The sequence below is a fragment of the Pseudophryne corroboree genome, chromosome 1, assembly GCF_028390025.1.
Source record: "Pseudophryne corroboree isolate aPseCor3 chromosome 1, aPseCor3.hap2, whole genome shotgun sequence".
Taxonomy (NCBI): Eukaryota; Metazoa; Chordata; class Amphibia; order Anura; family Myobatrachidae; genus Pseudophryne; species Pseudophryne corroboree.
The window spans coordinates 303,878,452-303,895,789 of record NC_086444.1 but is presented as its reverse complement, the minus strand read 5'-3'; the positions used below and the strand labels follow the sequence as shown (position 1 = coordinate 303,895,789).

The following is a 17,338-nucleotide window of genomic DNA, read 5'->3' as shown; positions in this document are numbered from 1 at the left end:
CCCTGATGGTACGCAGTGAATGATGTTGCATATGGAGTCACTTACAGTAGAAGTGGCAGCAGAAAATCACAAGAGATTCTGGGTGGTGACTGAGAGGTGTACCTGAAGTGTTCCTCATGTCAGGAATACAGCTGCAGTGCCAAACACAGATCTACAGGCCATATTTAGAGGATCTCCACAAGGAGACACTGCACTATCCGTAGAAACAAGTGTCGACGATGCGTTGATGGAGTGTACAGAACCACAGATGCAGTTACACTCTCCAATGCATGCTGCTGCACAAGAGAGAGGCTGACGTTAGCATTTGCATATTATTGCTTCCGCTGTTCCAACAGTGGCCGCTATTGTGTAAGCAGTAGTGTCCACCTCTCAGGCCCTACAGTCATTTACTGCAGTTGCTTATGCATGTTGCGTTGTTAGTTTATACAGAAATGAGTATGGCAGGATCATATAATACATAAAAGTAATATTACAATGTTATGCTTTGCTAGAATATAATAAACGGCCTGTACCCAATTTAATAACTGTTGCATGTATATAGGCCCTCATTCCGAGTCGTTCGCTCGGTAATTTTCATCGCATCGCAGTGAAATTCCGCTTAGTACGCATGCGCAATATTCGCACTGCGACTGCGCCAAGTAATTTAACAATGAAGATAGTATTTTTACTCACGGCTTTTTCTTCGCTCCGGCGATCGTAGTGTGATTGACAGGAAATGGGTGTTACTGGGCGGAAACACGGCGTTTTATGGGCGTGTGGATAAAAACGCTACCGTTTCCGGAAAAAACGCAGGAGTGGCCGGAGAAACGGGGGAGTGTCTGGGCGAACGCTGGGTGTGTTTGTGACGTCAAACTAGGAACGACAAGCACTGAACTGATCGCAGATGCCGAGTAAGGTTGAAGCTACTCTGAAACTGCTAAGTAGTTTGTAATCGCAATATTGCGATTACATCGTTCGCAATTTTAAGAAGCTAAGATTCACTCCCAGTAGGCGGCGGCTTAGCGTGTGTAACTCTGCTAAAATCGCCTTGCGAGCGATCAACTCGGAATGAGGGCCATAGTGCCTACATATTACACAGTGCTTTAGTTGTTACAGTTTACTAATAACTGACATGTAGATGTACTTAATGTGCCGCTGTAGTTTTTCCTGCATCTCCTCTTACTGAGGCAAAGCCATAATGCCGCCACCAGAGTGGGGGAGAGTAACTCTTTCCACACCTGTATCATTTCAGTAATGTCCCTTCACAGAAGTAAATGATTCTGCACTTCTGCAAAACTTATAGAGCATTGTGCCATATCCATACTTTGCAAGGGAGATCCCTGACCCAGCTGCTCCTTTGTACAACCCTCCTGGCTGTCTGCAAACATTGCCATTTTGGTCTGCAAACCCATTCCCTTTCCTGAAAACTGAAGCGCACACTTGGCTTTTTTCACTGGACGTTTGTGCTTCATATTTGACCTTCAGTGGACATCGCGTTGGATATGGTATGCCGGTGGCCGGGATCCCGACGGTCAGCATACCGACGCCGGGATCCCAGCTGGCAGGGGGGCGAGTACAACAAAGCCCCTTGAGGGCTTGCCACGCTGCGCTCGCCACAGGTTCTATTCCCACTCTATGGGTGTCATGGACAATCCCAAGGGAGAAATAGCCCCTGTTATCCAGGATTCTGGCTGTCAGCATTGTCAGTGTTTGAGAATTACTTACCGCCGGAATCCTGACTGCCAGCAATGTAACCACATCCCGTGACAGCCATTCAGATGATTATTATATAAAATTGTATTTTAAAGACAAGCGCCTGACAACACCTGGAGGGTTATCGACCTGATACACTCCATCCACGATGGCAAAATTCCCTCTCTCAGTATGTCTTTAGATGCTGAAAAGGCATTTGACCATATTTCCTGGCCGTTCATGTATGGGGTTCTTGAGTCAATGGGCTTCTCTGGCAAATTCTTCCAGGGAATATCAGCTCTATACCGCTCCCCCTCTGCTACTATCTCTGCGAAACGGTCTGACCTCGCAGTACCATTCGGAATCTCTAATGGTACGTGTCAGGGATGCCCCCTTTCGCCACTCATTTTCGCCCTCATTATAGAACCTATGGCTGCTAGAATCCAAGCTAATCCTGAAATATCTGGGCTTTGTGTTGGGTCCACAGAGCATAAACTGGCTCTATATGCTGATGATGTATTATTGTCAATCACAAATCCGCTCACCTCACTCACTCTTGCCCTGCCTGAACTGGATTTATATGGTAATTTCTCTGGATACAAGATTTACCTCTTTTCTCTAACGTCCTAGTGGATGCTGGGGACTCCGTAAGGACCATGGGGAATAGACGGGCTCCGCAGGAGACTGGGCACTCTAAGAAATATTTAGTACTACTTGTGTGCACTGGCTCCTCCCTCTATGCCCCTCCTCCAGACCTCAGTTAGAATCTGTGCCCGGCCAGAGCTGGGTGCTTTTAGTGGGCTCTCCTGAGCTTGCTAATAAGAAAGTATTGTAGTTAGGTTTTTTATTTTCAGAGAGCTTCTGCTGGCAACAGACTCTCTGCTACGAGGGACTGAGGGGAGAGAAGCAAACCTACTAACTGCGGCTAGGTTGCGCTTCTTAGGCTACTGGACACCATTAGCTCCAGAGGGTTCGAACACAGGATCTTAACCTTGGTCGTCCGTTCCCGGAGCCGCGCCGCCGTCCCCCTCGCAGAGCCAGAAGACAGAAGCCGGCAGAAGCAAGAAGACATCGAAATCGGCGGCAGAAGACTCCTGTCTTCACATGAGGTAGCGCACAGCACTGCAGCTGTGCGCCATTGCTCCCACACTAACCCACACACTCCGGTCACTGTAGGGTGCAGGGCGCAGGGGGGGGCGCCCTGGGCAGCAATTAATTACCTCCTGGCAAAAGCAGCATATATACAGTTGGACACTGTTATATGCATGAGCCCCCGCCATTAATTTTACACAAAATCGCGGGAGAAGCCCGCCGCTGAGGGGGTGGGGCCTTCTTCCTCAGCACTCACCAGCGCCATTTTCTCTCCACAGCTCCGCTGAGAGGAAGCTCCCCAGGCTCTCCCCTGCACGATACGATAGAGAGGGTGAAAAAGAGAGGGGGGGGGCACATAAATTTGGCGTAAAAACAATATATACAGCAGCTACTGGGTTAACACTAAGTTACTGTGTGATTCCTGGGTCATATAGCGCTGGGGTGTGTGCTGGCATACTCTCTCTCTGTCTCTCCAAAGGGCCTTGTGGGGGAACTGTCTTCAAATAGAGCATCCCCTGTGTGTGTGGTGTGTCGGTACGTGTGTGTCGACATGTCTGAGGTAAAAGGCTCCCCTAAGGAGGAGATAGAGCAAATATGTGTGTGAGAGGGTGTCTCCGTCGACAACGCTGACACCTGTTTGGATATGTGTAAGTGCTGAGGTGAATTTATTGCACAAAAGATTAGAGAACAGACAGGAAATCTACCCATGTCTGTCCCTGTGTCACAGAGACCTTCAGAGTCTCACAATGCTCACTATCCAAAATAATAAACACTGATATCGACATGGAGTTTGACTCCAGTGTCGACTACGATAATGCAAAGTTACAGCCAAGATGGCTGAAAGGTATTCAATATATGATTATTGTAATATAAGATGATTTGCATATCACTGATGACTCATTTGTCCCTGACACAAAGTACACATGTTAAGGGGAAGAAAGCTGAGGTAAATTTCCCTCCTCTCATGAGGAAAAAGAGCGGGAATCTCCAGACAAGAGACTGCAGCTTCCCACAAAAAATTCTCAGGCAGTATCCTTTCCCCACTAGGGCCAGGATGTGTTGGGAATCTTCCCCTAGGGTGTCCTGTTTGCACAGAAGGTAGCACTAGCTATTCTCAGGGATCCTGCAGATAGCGTGCACATTCTAGTATACTATTCAGACCGGCGATTGTGTCGGCATGGGTTTATAGCGCTGTGGCAGCGTGGACAGGTACCTTATCAGCAGAGATTGAGACCCTAGTATGCATATATATATATATATATATATATATATATATATATGTGTATATATATATATATATATATATATTAAAGATGCTGTCTTAAGTGATAGAGATATATATATATATATATATATATATATATATATATATATATATAAAAAACATGCCCAAAGAGACATGAGTATACTGGGTCCTAGAGTCAAAGCTATGTCGATTTCTGCTTGACGTGTCCTGTAGAATATGCAATGTACAGATGATGCCGACTTAAGAGGCATGTGGAAGGCTGAGGATTGTGTGGAGAAGGGTTCTCGGACCTGGTCTATACAGCTATAGCTGGTAATTCTGATATTTTGCCTTATATTCCTGCACAGCCTAGGAAAGCAATGCAGCCTTTCGAATAAAGAAACAAGAAAGTCCGAGGTGCGTCCTTTCTTGCCAGAGGCTGGGGCACAGGAAAGAAGCTGCACTACACAGCTAGTTCCCAGGAACAAAAGTCCTCCCCGGCCTCTACAAAAATCCACCGCAAGGCAGAGCTAGGCCCGGTGGGGGCACGCCTTCGTCAGTTCAGCCACAAGTGGGTTCACTCCCTGTTAGATCCCTGGGCAATAGATATTGTGTCTCAGGGATACAAGCTGGACTTTGAGAAGATGCCCCCTCACAGACGGCCCTGCCGGCTTCCCCCCACGAGAGGGAAACAGTGTTAACTGCAATTCATAAATTGTATCTTCAACAGGTGGTGGTCAAGGTTCCCCTCCTTCAACAAGGAGGGGGTTATTATTCGACCATGTTGTAGTCCCGAAACCAGACAGTTCGGTCGGACCCATATTGAATTTAAAATCCCTGAACATATACCTGAAAGGGTTAAAGTTCAAGATTGAATCGCTAAGAGCGGTTATTGCAAGCCTGAAAGGGGGAGATTTTATGGTGACTCGGGACATAAAGGATGCATACCTTCATGTCCCCATTTATCCACCTCATCAGGCGTACCTCAGAACTGCGGTACGGGATGGTCATTACCAATTTCAAACGTTGCCGTTTGGTCTCTCCACGGCCTTGAGAATATTTACCAAGGTGATGGCGGAAATGATGGTGCTTCTGCGGAAGCAAGGTGTCACTATTATCACGTACTTGGACGATCTCATAAAAGCGAGATCAAGAGAGCAGTTGCTGAACAGCGTATCACTTTCTCTGGAAGTGAAACGGCAACACGGCTGGATTCTATATATTCCAAAGTCGCAGTTGGTTCTTACAGCTCATCTGCCTCTCCTAGGCATGATCCTAGACACAGACCAGAAAACGGTTTATCTCCCGATAGAGAGAGCTCAGAAGCTCGTGACACTGGTCAGGAATCTATTTAAACCAAAACAGGTGTCAGTGCATCACTGCACTCGAAACCTGGGAAGGAGGGTGGCATCATTCGAGGCCATTCCCTTCGGCAGGTTCCATAGGAGGATCTTCCAATGGGACTTACTGGACAAGTGGTCCGGATCACATCTTCGGATGCATCGGTTAATCACCCTATCCCCCAGAGCCAGGGTGTCTCTCCTGTGGTGACTGCAGAGTGCTCACCTTCTCGAAGGTCGCAGATTCGGCATTCAGGACTGGGTCCTGGTGACCATGGATGCAAGCCTCCGAGGGTGGGGGGCAGTCACACAGGGAAGAAATTTCCAAGGGCTGTGGTCAAGGCAGGAGACTTGCCTTCACATCAATATCCTGGAACTAAGGGCCATATACAACGCCCTAAGTCAAGCGGAGACCCTGCTTTGCGACCAACCGGTTCTGATCCAGTCAGACCGCAGTGGCTCATGTAAACCGCCAAGGCGGCACAAGGAGCAGGGTGGCGATGGTAGAAGCCACTAGAGTTCTTCGCTGGGCGGAGAATCACGTAAGCGCACTGTCAGCAGTGTTCATTCAGGGAGTGGACTACTGGGAAGCAGACTTCCTCAGCAGTCACGACCTCCACCCGGGAGAGTGGGGACTTCAGCAGGAAGTTTTCACGCAGATTGCAAATCGATGGAAACTGCCACAGGTGGACATGATGGCGTCCCACCTCAACAAAAAGCTAAAAAGGTATTGCGCCAGGTCAAGGGACCCTCAGGCGATAGCTGTGGACGCACTAGTAACACCGTGGGTGTTCCAGTCGGTCTATGTGTTTCCTCCTCTTCCTCTCATACCAAAGGTGCTGAGAATTGTAAGAAAAAGAGGAGTGAGAACAATACTCATTGTTCCGGATTGGCCAAGAAGGACTTGGTACCCGGAACTGCAAGAAATGCTCACAGAGGACCCATGGCCTCTGCCTCTCAGACAGGACCTGTTGCAACAAGGGCCCTGTCTGTTTCAAGACTTACCGCGGCTGCGTTTGACGGCATGGCGGTTGAACGCCGGATCCTAGCGGAAAAAGGCATTCCGGATGAAGTTATTCCTACGCTGATAAAGGCTAGGAAGGACGTGACAGCAAAGCATTATCACCGTATATGGCGAAAATATGTTGCTTGGTTTGAGGCCAGGAAGGCCCCTACAGAGGAATTCCAGCTGGGTCGATTCCTGCACTTCCTACAGTCAGGAGTGACTATGGGCTTAAAATTAGGGTCCATAAAGGTCCAGATTTCGGCCCTATCCATTTTCTTTCAAAAAGAACTGGCTTCACTGCCTGAGGTTCAGACGTTTGTTAAGGGAGTGCTGCATATTCAGCCCCCTTTTGTGCCACCGGTGGCACCTTGGGATCTTAACGTGGTGTTGGGTTTCCTGAAATCCCACTGGTTTGAGCCACTTAAGACTGTGGAGCTAAAGTATCTCACGTGGAAAGTGGTCATGCTGTTGGCCTTAGCTTCGGCTAGGCGTGTGTCAGAATTGGCGGCTTTGTCATGTAAAAGCCCCTATCTGGTTTTCCATATGGACAGGGCAGAATTGCGGACTCGTCCGCAATTTCTGCCAAAGGTGTTGTCATCTTTTCATTTGAACCAACCTATTGTGGTGCCTGCGGCTACTTGTGACTTGGAGGATTCCAAGCTGTTTGACGTAGTCCGGGCTTTGAAGATTTAGCTAACCAGAACGGCTGGAGTCAGGAAGACTGACTCGCTGTTTATCCTGTATGCATCCAACAAGCTGGGTGCTCCTGCTTCAAAGCAAACTATTGCTCGCTGGATCTGTAACACGATTCAGCAGGCTCATTCTGCGGCTGGATTGCTGCATCCAAAATCAGTGAAAGCCCATTCCACAAGGAAGGTGGGCTCTGCTTGGGCGGCTGCCCGAGGGGTCTCGGCATTACAGCTTTGCCGAGCTGCTACTTGGTCGGGTTCAAACACCTTTGCAAAATTCTACAAGTTTGATACCCTGGCTGAGGAGGACCTTGTGTTTGCCCATTCGGTGCTGCAGAGTCATCCGCACTCTCCCGCCCGTTTGGGAGCTTTGGTATAATCCCCATGGTCCTTACGGAGTCCCCAGCATCCACTAGGACGTTAGAGAAAATAAGATTTTACTCACCGGTAAATCTATTTCTCGTAGTCCGTAGTGGATGCTGGGCGCCCGTCCCAAGTGCGGACTTTCTGCAATACGTGTATATAGTTATTGCTTAATAAAGAGTTATGTTATGTTGGCATCCATTGGTTGATGCTCTGTTGTTTGTTCATACTGTTAACTGGGTAAGTTTATCACAAGTTATACGGTGTGATTGGTGTGGCTGGTATGAGTCTTACCCTGGATTCCAAAATCCTTTCCTTGTAATGTCAGCTCTTCCGGGCACAGTTTCCTTAACTGAGGTCTGGAGGAGGGGCATAGAGGGAGGAGCCAGTGCACACCAGTAGTACTAAATCTTTCTTAGAGTGCCCAGTCTCCTGCGGAGCCCGTCTATTCCCCATGGTCCTTACGGAGTCCCCAGCATCCACTACGGACTACGAGAAATAGATTTACCGGTGAGTAAAATCTTATTTTATATATCACAAGAAGGTAAAGCCCCCCTAGAACGCCTTTTTCCATTCAATTAGCGTCTCCAGAAGATTAACTACCTGGCGTATTTATAATTAGGCACTACCACCCCCTTTTTCGGGCCAATTTCCCCCTCTTACTTTCCCAAATAAATTAGACCTGGATCCGTGGTCCCACCAGTTTATATCCTGGATAGGACATATTAATGTCATTAAAATTACCATTCTCCATAGGCTCCTTTATCTCTTCCAGACCCTACCTATCCGTATCCCCCCATAAATTTCTTAATTTCCACACCTTATTTGGGCGTGTAAATGACCCCAGGTACGCCTTCGAATTCTCCAAATACCTACTCAGTGCGGTGGCCTCAGTATTCCTAATTTTCATCATTATTATCTTATCTCTGCACAGCTTGCTTAATGCATTTCTGTGGAACAGTTTTGGTCCCCTAGAGCATGGGTCTTTAACCTGCGGCCCTCCAGCTGCTGTGGAACTACTCATCCCAGCATGCCCTGCCTCAGATTTAGCATTCTTAATAGCAAAATTGTGGCAGGGCATGCTGGGATGTGTAGTTTCACAGCAGCTGGAGGGCCACAGGTTGAAGACCCATGCCCTAGAGCAGTGATTTTCAACCTTTTTTTTTTACTCGCGGCACACCGAACAATATTTTAAAATTGCCAAGGCACACACCATCAGTTCCCCACAGAAAAAAAAACAAAAAAACACACATTGGCCCTCATAGTAAAAAAAAATCCACACATACATTGGCCTACACAGAAAAAACAATCACATTGCTCCCCACATAAATCCTATTGCTCCCTATATAAATCCTATTGCTCCCCACATAAATCAATCACATTGCTCCCTATATAAATCCTATTGCTGCCCACATGAATTATTCACATTGTTCCCCCCATAAATCCTTATTCTCCCCACATAAATCCTATTGTTCGCCACAGGAGAAAAAAAAACAACCAAATATTAGTCCCTACTGGTCAGCTGTCCTTCTCCCTATCCCTCAGTGGCGGGGGTTGTTCATAGTGGAGTGCTGCGAATACTGAGCAGTGGGCGGTCGGGCAGGTGTGGATGTGGGTGGGCAAGGAAAGCTGTGTATGCAGGCAGGAACTGGAAGATGTGTGTGCAGGCGGGTGGGCTGGCAGGATGGTGAGACGTGGCGGCCATGACCTATGATATCACACCGCCGCGCCTTCAAGGCATACGTCACAGCCGGAGCACGATTGATCCTCTAAGAAGAGCCCGGGCCAACAGTTCACTCTGAAGGTGCAGGAAGCTACTCTGGCTCAGCGGCACACCTTGCAACTGGTCGTGGCACACTAGTGTGCCACGGCACACTGGTTGAAAAAGCCTGCCCTAGAGTATGGGTTCATCTTGAGGCCGAGGCTCTGAGGCTGCTTTCCCCTACTTCCCTCTTCTGGCTTAAGTGGGCTTGTCTCCCGAAAAAGACCAGTGACCACCTCATTGTCTTCCATTACTTGTTGCTCTGGGACTCAGCTCTCCTTATGTTTGGGCTTTCTCCACCTCCTACTCCGATCATTCCCCTGTTTAATTCTAAGGATTTTCCTCCTGGTATGGTCTCTTCAGATACTTGAATGACTTGTCCCATGATTCCACATTTCCCCTTTTTTCCGACATTCAATACAAATTTAATATCCCTTCTAAAAACTTTTTCCAGTACCTACAGCTTTTTCATGGCTCAGTTAAACACCATATCACTCACCTTCTCCTGACATTTCTGAATTGCTTTCCCTAAGTCAGTCCTCCGCAGCCAACTTATTTCTTCCTTATATTCTGAGCATTCACTCCATTGCCCACACGAAACCCGCATGAGTTGGCCTGGGAACGGGACTTGGGTGAGTCCATAGATCCTGATGATTTGATTCAAATTAGAGGGGGGAGCTGCCTCCAACTCAGTTTGTCTGAGGATCAACGAGAATGGCCATAAAATCCTCTATAGATGGTACTTGATTCCTTTCCGGTTAATAAAGATGTTTCCAGACGACTCCAATAGATGTTGGCGTGGTTGCACGTTAGAGGGCACATTTCTTCATATATGGTGGAGCTGTCCTAAGCTTATTGGTTTCTGGACGGATATTAGGAATTTGATATTTTCGATTCTCCAGCTCTCGATCCTCCTAGATCCTACATTTTTTCTACCTCCGCCCATCCCAGAGGCCACCTGGGCATATTCTCTCAACTGCCACCTGACTGGAAGCAGCTCCACCACCCACCCTTGCTTCAGTCATTACCAGGGTCTGGCTGGTCCAGCGTATGGAGTTCATGACTACTATTATCAAATACTCCTCTAAGGGGGTTATTCAGTACAGATAGCAGATTCTACTAAAATGCAGAATCTGCAATCCATTATTTCGCATGTTGGGGGCCACCAATCGCAGGGCAAGGCTGCCCAGCATGCAGAATGGCCTACCCAGCAGCTGCGACCGCAATTTAATTGCAGTCGCAGCAACTGTAGACGACCCACTGCAGCCGCAGCAAGGCTGTGTTTGCGGGAGGTCCACCGGCATTTTTTTAGAACAGTGCAGCTGCATAGGACATCACGCAGCTGTCTACCGAAAACACTGCTGCCCCGCCCCTGTTTTCTGCGCGCCACCCACGCAGTGCTCTGTTACCACCACGCGAACACCTCTGTCTGTCAATCAGACAGAGGTGTTTGCACCCACTACAACCTGAATGAATTTGGCGACCACGCACGCGCAAGACGGTACTGCCGCCGCCTTCGGGGTTATTGTGGTCACATCTCTTAGTTTTTAAGATTTGTACTCTGTAAAGCACTGTGATGTGTTGGCACTTTAAAGTATAAAGCTAACAGAATTACTATCAGCACTTAATTGCAGATATCATATGGATCATTATGACTGACTGAGGAAGAATGTCACAGTGACAGATGGAAAGCAGAGAGCAGATGTTTGAAAACCACGACAGTGAAAAAAAAAAATAGACTATCGGTGGGATGTAATTTTTTTAAAGGGGCAATCACTTACAAGGCAAAACCATGCCTTTAAGTGATTGCCCCTTTTCAAATACGTCCGAGTTTGGCTGGCATTCCGAACGGCCACCGAACTCAGGCGGCATTACATCTCGCTGAATATAATAACTAAATATGAAAGTGTAGTGAAAAACTCTTATGTGGCGATAGTGCAGCCAATATCAATATTGAGCAGCTGGCCTAATGTTGCAGTGGGTGTAACACAAAAACAGACGCTATACAAGAGTGTGGCAATACTGGACACTAATCCTAAACCAGCCTATACATGGTAATCACATATCAGACCTAATCCCCAATTAAATTTTGTGGCTATAATTAATTGACTAGTCTACCTTTTCTATAAAAAAAAATAAAGTTCTGTGATACATGGTACTTACTTAAACATAGGTTGAAAACTAATGCTGGGCATACACAGTACAATTCTCTGGCCGGTCCACCCAATATCAGCGGATTGGCCAGATAATTGCAGCATGTATGTGGCCAGCCGACTGACCCAAAAATATGGATCAGTCGGGCATGCCGGATCGTGTCATGTCAGGCACATCGAGCAGTGACTGCCCTGCCGCGGTCGACCGATGGACATTTCCACTGTTTTTTCACATGGGAAGGAACGGGCGCAAATGCCTCCTCCCCGTGGGCTGAGTACCGATATCTTGTGACATACACTGTTAGATATCTCACAGCGTACAGTATGTCCTGGATATTGGCAGGGTCAAATAAAATGCCTGTCGGTCTGACAGGCATATTATCTAACAGTGTATGCCCAGCATAATCCTTACTCATAAACATAGTGATATCATTATGATTTCTGATTGCTAGTATTGTGCATTTCTGGATTATCATTTTTGGTTCATTCTTTGTGATGTTGCTGGGATATGTTACATCACAAAGCACATAACATTTCTGTCTATGTTCTAACCACTTAACTGGCATAGTCAGATCACCTGTGACTGCGCAGCCCCACTGTGTCGCCCAGTGTTTGATGAGGAGATCTGTTCTGTAGATGTGCATAATATAATATTTAAATATTTTAAAAAAATACTTTTGAAAGTATATTGAATACATAAAAAAAAAAAAAAAAAGATGTTATGAATGATTTTAAATGGAAAAATCGTCAGTTAAGTGGTCTTCTTGTTTTCCTTGACAAAATAATGAGATATTCTTCTGCTTTTGTTTTACAGTATTTGAATTGGTTAAGCGAGGGTAAGTTGAAGTTGGCTGTACATTTACAATGATAAAGATGTCCTATTTTTATCAGTGCTATTTGTGTATATCATGTTATATACTGTATGAGATAATGTTGCCAATTCAGTTACTCTTGATAATTTACCAGGTGGGAAAAACGGTGGTAAGCCTCAGGCTTTAGCGCCCGGCGCTGTTCAATTAGAGACCCTTTTTCTTGCCCGGTAAATTAACTGTAAATGGGCGTTAACACATAGAACCCGGGATAAGTTACCAGACCTATGTGTTAACATAGTCACGGCACCCAAAAACAGCCTATTTATCAGGATTTCTTTTCGAGCCTGCTCAGGCTTTAGGAAAGTACTTAATTGGTTTTCATTCTAGCACCCTGCACCTTTTTTAGAACTGGTGATGTTCCCATAGCAACCAGTCAGATTCTATCTATTATCTTCTAGAAGCAGCTAGATAAATGTTAAGTAGAATCTGCTTGGTTACTATGAGCAACAACGCTAATTCTAACAATCTCACACCTTAGAAAATTTACCCCAATTACTCTTATCTCGCTCGCTGTAAGAGAGCTCAACTAAAAATGTCCAAATTAACTGTGTTAGTAAAGACGAGACCACTCATGAGAGGTCATCTTCAACAGATTGTCCATTATAGGGAGACATCCTACATTGTCTAAAACACTTGCAAAATGGGTTGGTTTTTTTTGCGTTCTCTATTGAAAATTAAATTGGTGCCTTCACATTCTATACATGGAATGTATGGGTTAGTATCGGGAGACCGGAGTTTGGGATCCTGGAGGTCACCATACTGACCCTGGGATCCTGGCCGCCAGAATGCCAGAAGGGGGGGCAAGCGCGACAGAGCACCTTTGCGGGCTCTGTGGTGATCCCGACCGCTGGTCACATGAACATTTAAAGGAACCAAGAGAGTTCCTTTAAATGTTCATTCCAAGAATACATATGCCCAGATATTAAACCCAGCGATAGCTTGTGAAACTGCTCTCCAAACACCTTTAAGCATTCTGAATTACCCACATTTTTCTTTGGGTTAGTTTAGTTTTCTGGGGTTCCATCTCTGCACAGATTTAGGGAATGTATTTTTCCCACGAGACAAGATAAAAAAATAGGTTCAAGCATTCACACCATGCGCGCAATCCAGCCGATTATCAAACTACTACGCATGCAAAAATATCTTCAGAAATTGTGTACAGACCGTGATCGCAATACAGCCGCTGTTTGACTAACAGGAAGCCGGCATTTCTTGGTGGGAACCTTCTAGGTGTGTCTGAAAAAACGCAGGCGTGCCCAGGAGTTTTTATCGAGGGCCTCTGACATCGCGATGATCACTTCCAGCCTCTTGTGTTGCAAGAATTGTGGACGACCTTCCCTGGCGCAGATAGGAAAAATCTTCGATGTTCCGGTAATTGCGTATGGTTTTGCAGTCGGCCCGCATATTGCGATGCATTCGCAATTTCTGCAGTGGGCGTTTTCTCTCTATTTTGGGGAGGCAACTATTTAATTGCAGCAACTGCTTTCTAGCATAAACTGCAATCCTTACTAAATGACGTCCCAAGAGACAAGTAACCGTTATCACTAAGCCTCATCTACAGGGTCCAATGGCAGTTTACGCAAAGCAGTTCCACTTTCATGTGTGCATGTAATTAGTTAATTTTCAGTGAAATAAAACATCTAAAAGATTCCTTCCAGATGATTGTTTAGGGGCTGATGAGTTGAGAGTAAGGCAAAAAAAAATAAAAACACAAGTAACTTTGCACCTGGACAAATAATGGGTCTAATTCAGACTGGATTGCTGCAGCGGCAGCGATCGCAGTTTGAATCCCTATGTGGAGTGCGCACCCCGGGAGCCCAGTGAGATGCTAAAAGCATCTCAGGGCTGCGATCGCCTCTGCCTTATTGACAGGCAAAGGCGGTCACGGGGCGGGATCTGGTGTGCCAACGGCGTTAGTACGCCGTTGGTGAGGCGTGGTCCGGACAACAGAGGCGTGTCCGGACCGTTGTGACCTGGGACGCGGCGAGTAGCGGACTGCCAGCGTGCAGGAGCTGCGCTGGCAGGTAGCTACTCAGCGGGTGCAAAAGCATCGCCGCTGTGCGAAGCTTTTGCACCCTTGCGGAGGGGTAGGGCCATACATGCGGGGCGGACTAGCCATGTGCTAGGAGTACCACGCATGTCTGAGAAACTGATCGTAGATTTACTAAATTTAGCACCTCCACGATCAGATCTGACTTTCCCCCAATGTTGCAATACAAGGTGTACAAATACATTTGTCTTTTTTGCATGGTAAATACTGGCTGCTTTGGCATGCAACCCCAAATGCTGGGCAGCTTTATTTTAATGATGCAATTTAGATTTGAGTTTAGACACAGCCCACTCAAATCTAAATCTTTTTGCGCGTTATAATTCTGCCCCACCTGCAGTGCAACATGATTTTGCGGTTTGGGCAGTATGGAATTTAAATTCGATCAAGGGCTGTGGTAAGTGTGGCAATGATAGTTTCATATGTTCTCATGTTCTTGTATCCAGGATCCAAAAGAAAACAATCAAAATTAAAATTAGTAATGCCACAGCTGTAATGTACAGTACTTCAACTAGTAAGGATGTACAAGATGCATTCTAGGTCTTTGCAAAGTTTTAGCATTTCTTGAAACTGCAGAGACTTGTGTTTCATACTGTTCTGCAGTTTTAAGGCTTCCATACATCTAAACCCATTTCCCCAATTCACCAACTGAAACTACCGATGATCAGCAATCTGTCTGGGAAATGGTTCATTTTAAAAATTCCAGATTTGCCGATCCTAACCGTTTTTGGGGAATCGAGATCTTGAAACATGTTTAATATTGCTGATTTCCTGACATCGGGGGATCAGGACATTGTGGCAATATGTCGCTGATATATGGGGGCTTTAACTTTTAGGAGTTGAAAACTGAGAAGGAGACTTGCTTAGATATCATTCCATAGACCCTGAAGACCAATTGGCCCTAGAAGCTGCACATGTTTTTCTGGCTGTGTTTGAAAAGATCAGGATGTTGACCTCATTAATGTCTTGCTGAATGCTTACTTACAAACATCACAACACCTGATTCTAGTCAGTGTGCTAGAAGTACCCTTGAAATCTCAAAGAGTTATGTCTTCTCTACTCTACCTCCAGTTCCCTGTCTTCTAATGGAAATTACATTTGATTCACCTGGCTCCAGTGTAAAAATAAAGTAACACCACCTTATATCACAAAGGGCAATACTTACTCACAATCAAATAATTCTGTCGTTGAACAATTGATACTGGAGAGATGGCTGATCAACATTCTTATCAATACTTGGAAGTTGGTCAGTAAAGACTATGCAGATCTTCAAGGGTTTCTGGGACTGCCTTGTTCTGGACCCTACTTAGCCCATTGGTATCTGTGCTTGGTTCCCATTTGTACAGTTGCTCAGTTGTACCCAGTTTTCAACCTGGTTTTGGTTTTGAGCATTATTTTGCCAGGCGTGTTTGCAACTTTTTATTGTTTGTGTTCTAATAATCACAAGTCACAGATGCCTTATTATATAATATATGCTATTGAGCAGAGGAGACTGATTTCTGTGTTACACTTGTTTTGTCCTGCCTTCAGTGATGGTTTAGGATCACAGCCTAGTGTTTACCAACACCTACAGATTTATGCAGGGGCATAGCCAGAACTTTGTGGGCCCCATAGCAACATTTTGAAGGGGCCCCTGTCCCAATGCATCCAGAGAGACACTTCTCTGCAGCAGTTGTTTATTTTCTGCCCTATAATAGTGCCCTAGTTAATTTTCTGAACCATAGTAGAGCCTTATTTAATGTTATGCCCAGTAGTAGTGCCCTAGATTCTTTTATGACTCGTAGTAGTGCTTAAGTTCACCCTATTGTATGTCACAGTTAAGAGCTGCCAGTACACATTATGCCGCACAGTACCCCCAATTCACATTATGATATACAGTATAGTGCTCCCCATTCATATTGTGCCTCATTACAGTGCCCCGGTTCATATTATATAACATTAAAATGCCCTCCAGGTCATTTTATACCACACTACAATGATCAGGTCCAGGGACATACCTAGATGTATTGCAGGCCCCAAGGAAAAAGTATGAAAGGACCCCTATGTACCACCTAATGGCGAAAAATGTATATACATATGTAACTGTGACAGGTAAGGTGGGCCCCTCTCAGCTCTGGGCCCCATAGCAGCTGCACTCCCTGCACCTATGGTAACTACGCCCCTGGATTTAGGAGAAATAGCTCTATGACTGTTTACTTTATTAAAAATAGTACCCTAACCCCCTTCCCTACCACTTCACAATTAAAACAAGACAATTTCCCACACACAGATGTGTCCTCATACATCTAGCCTCAATACACCATACAGCGCGACATGTCTGGCGTGAGTGAGACGCCAGGGCCTGTGCAACTCTGGTAGCACTGGGAGTCTTTTTTGTGGGCTGAAAGTGCATCTTAACACACAGTGTATATATAGTCCATATCGGAAGAAAATATAGTGCATATCGCACAGTGTGGAAACTCCTTATGATACCGATGCGCTGACCTGCAGAATCGGCATCGCAAGGAAAAATAGACAGTGCAGGCAGACGAACATTGACTATATCGGTGGTGCTGGGCTCCGGTCACTTCAAATAGTAAATGTCGGGCATTTCCTGCAATGCGCCGTGTGTACCCGGCATTAGTCGTAATGCGTATTGTGTGTGACTGAGTCTGTATACGGAGCACAATTAACCTTGTATTGGAAAAGAGCTGCAGCTGCTACATTGTAGCACTTCATATATAGATTCAGAGACTCGGTCGTACACAGTATACAAGTGTCGCATATCAAATTAATCAGCACAGACTACTGGTGCATACCATTCGCATTGCATTGCCACTAAGACATTTTTGGCAAAAGAAGCTGTGCGCCTGCAGAGTGTCATGGGACCTGGCGTGCTGCGAGGGCTGTTTGGCGTGACTGCAGCAATGATATATGAGGACACATCTGTATATCACAAAGGCCTATATATAGCAGAAGTGTGTCCTACCAGCCCCATAACTAACATATTGCTTTATATTAGTTACTGGGACGCATTTTGGTATTTGTAGATTGTGAGAGTATTTTGGCAACATTTCAGTTGCAGGATTAATAGTGACTTGAGATTCTTTAAACAAAAGATGAATGATAACATGTGTGT

At 45.9% G+C, this 17,338-nt stretch overlaps 1 protein-coding gene across 2 annotated transcripts in view; it reads left to right on the top strand.

The window, feature by feature from the left end:
- The window catches only part of CAMKK2 (calcium/calmodulin dependent protein kinase kinase 2), a 160,974-nt gene that overhangs the window by 96,830 nt on the left and 46,806 nt on the right, over nucleotides 1-17,338 (top strand). For both annotated transcript variants that reach the window (XM_063964424.1, XM_063964423.1), the window contains exon 8: nucleotides 12,116-12,137. In XM_063964424.1, the coding sequence (XP_063820494.1) occupies nucleotides 12,116-12,137 (22 nt within the window). The remainder of the gene's footprint in view (nucleotides 1-12,115; nucleotides 12,138-17,338) is intronic.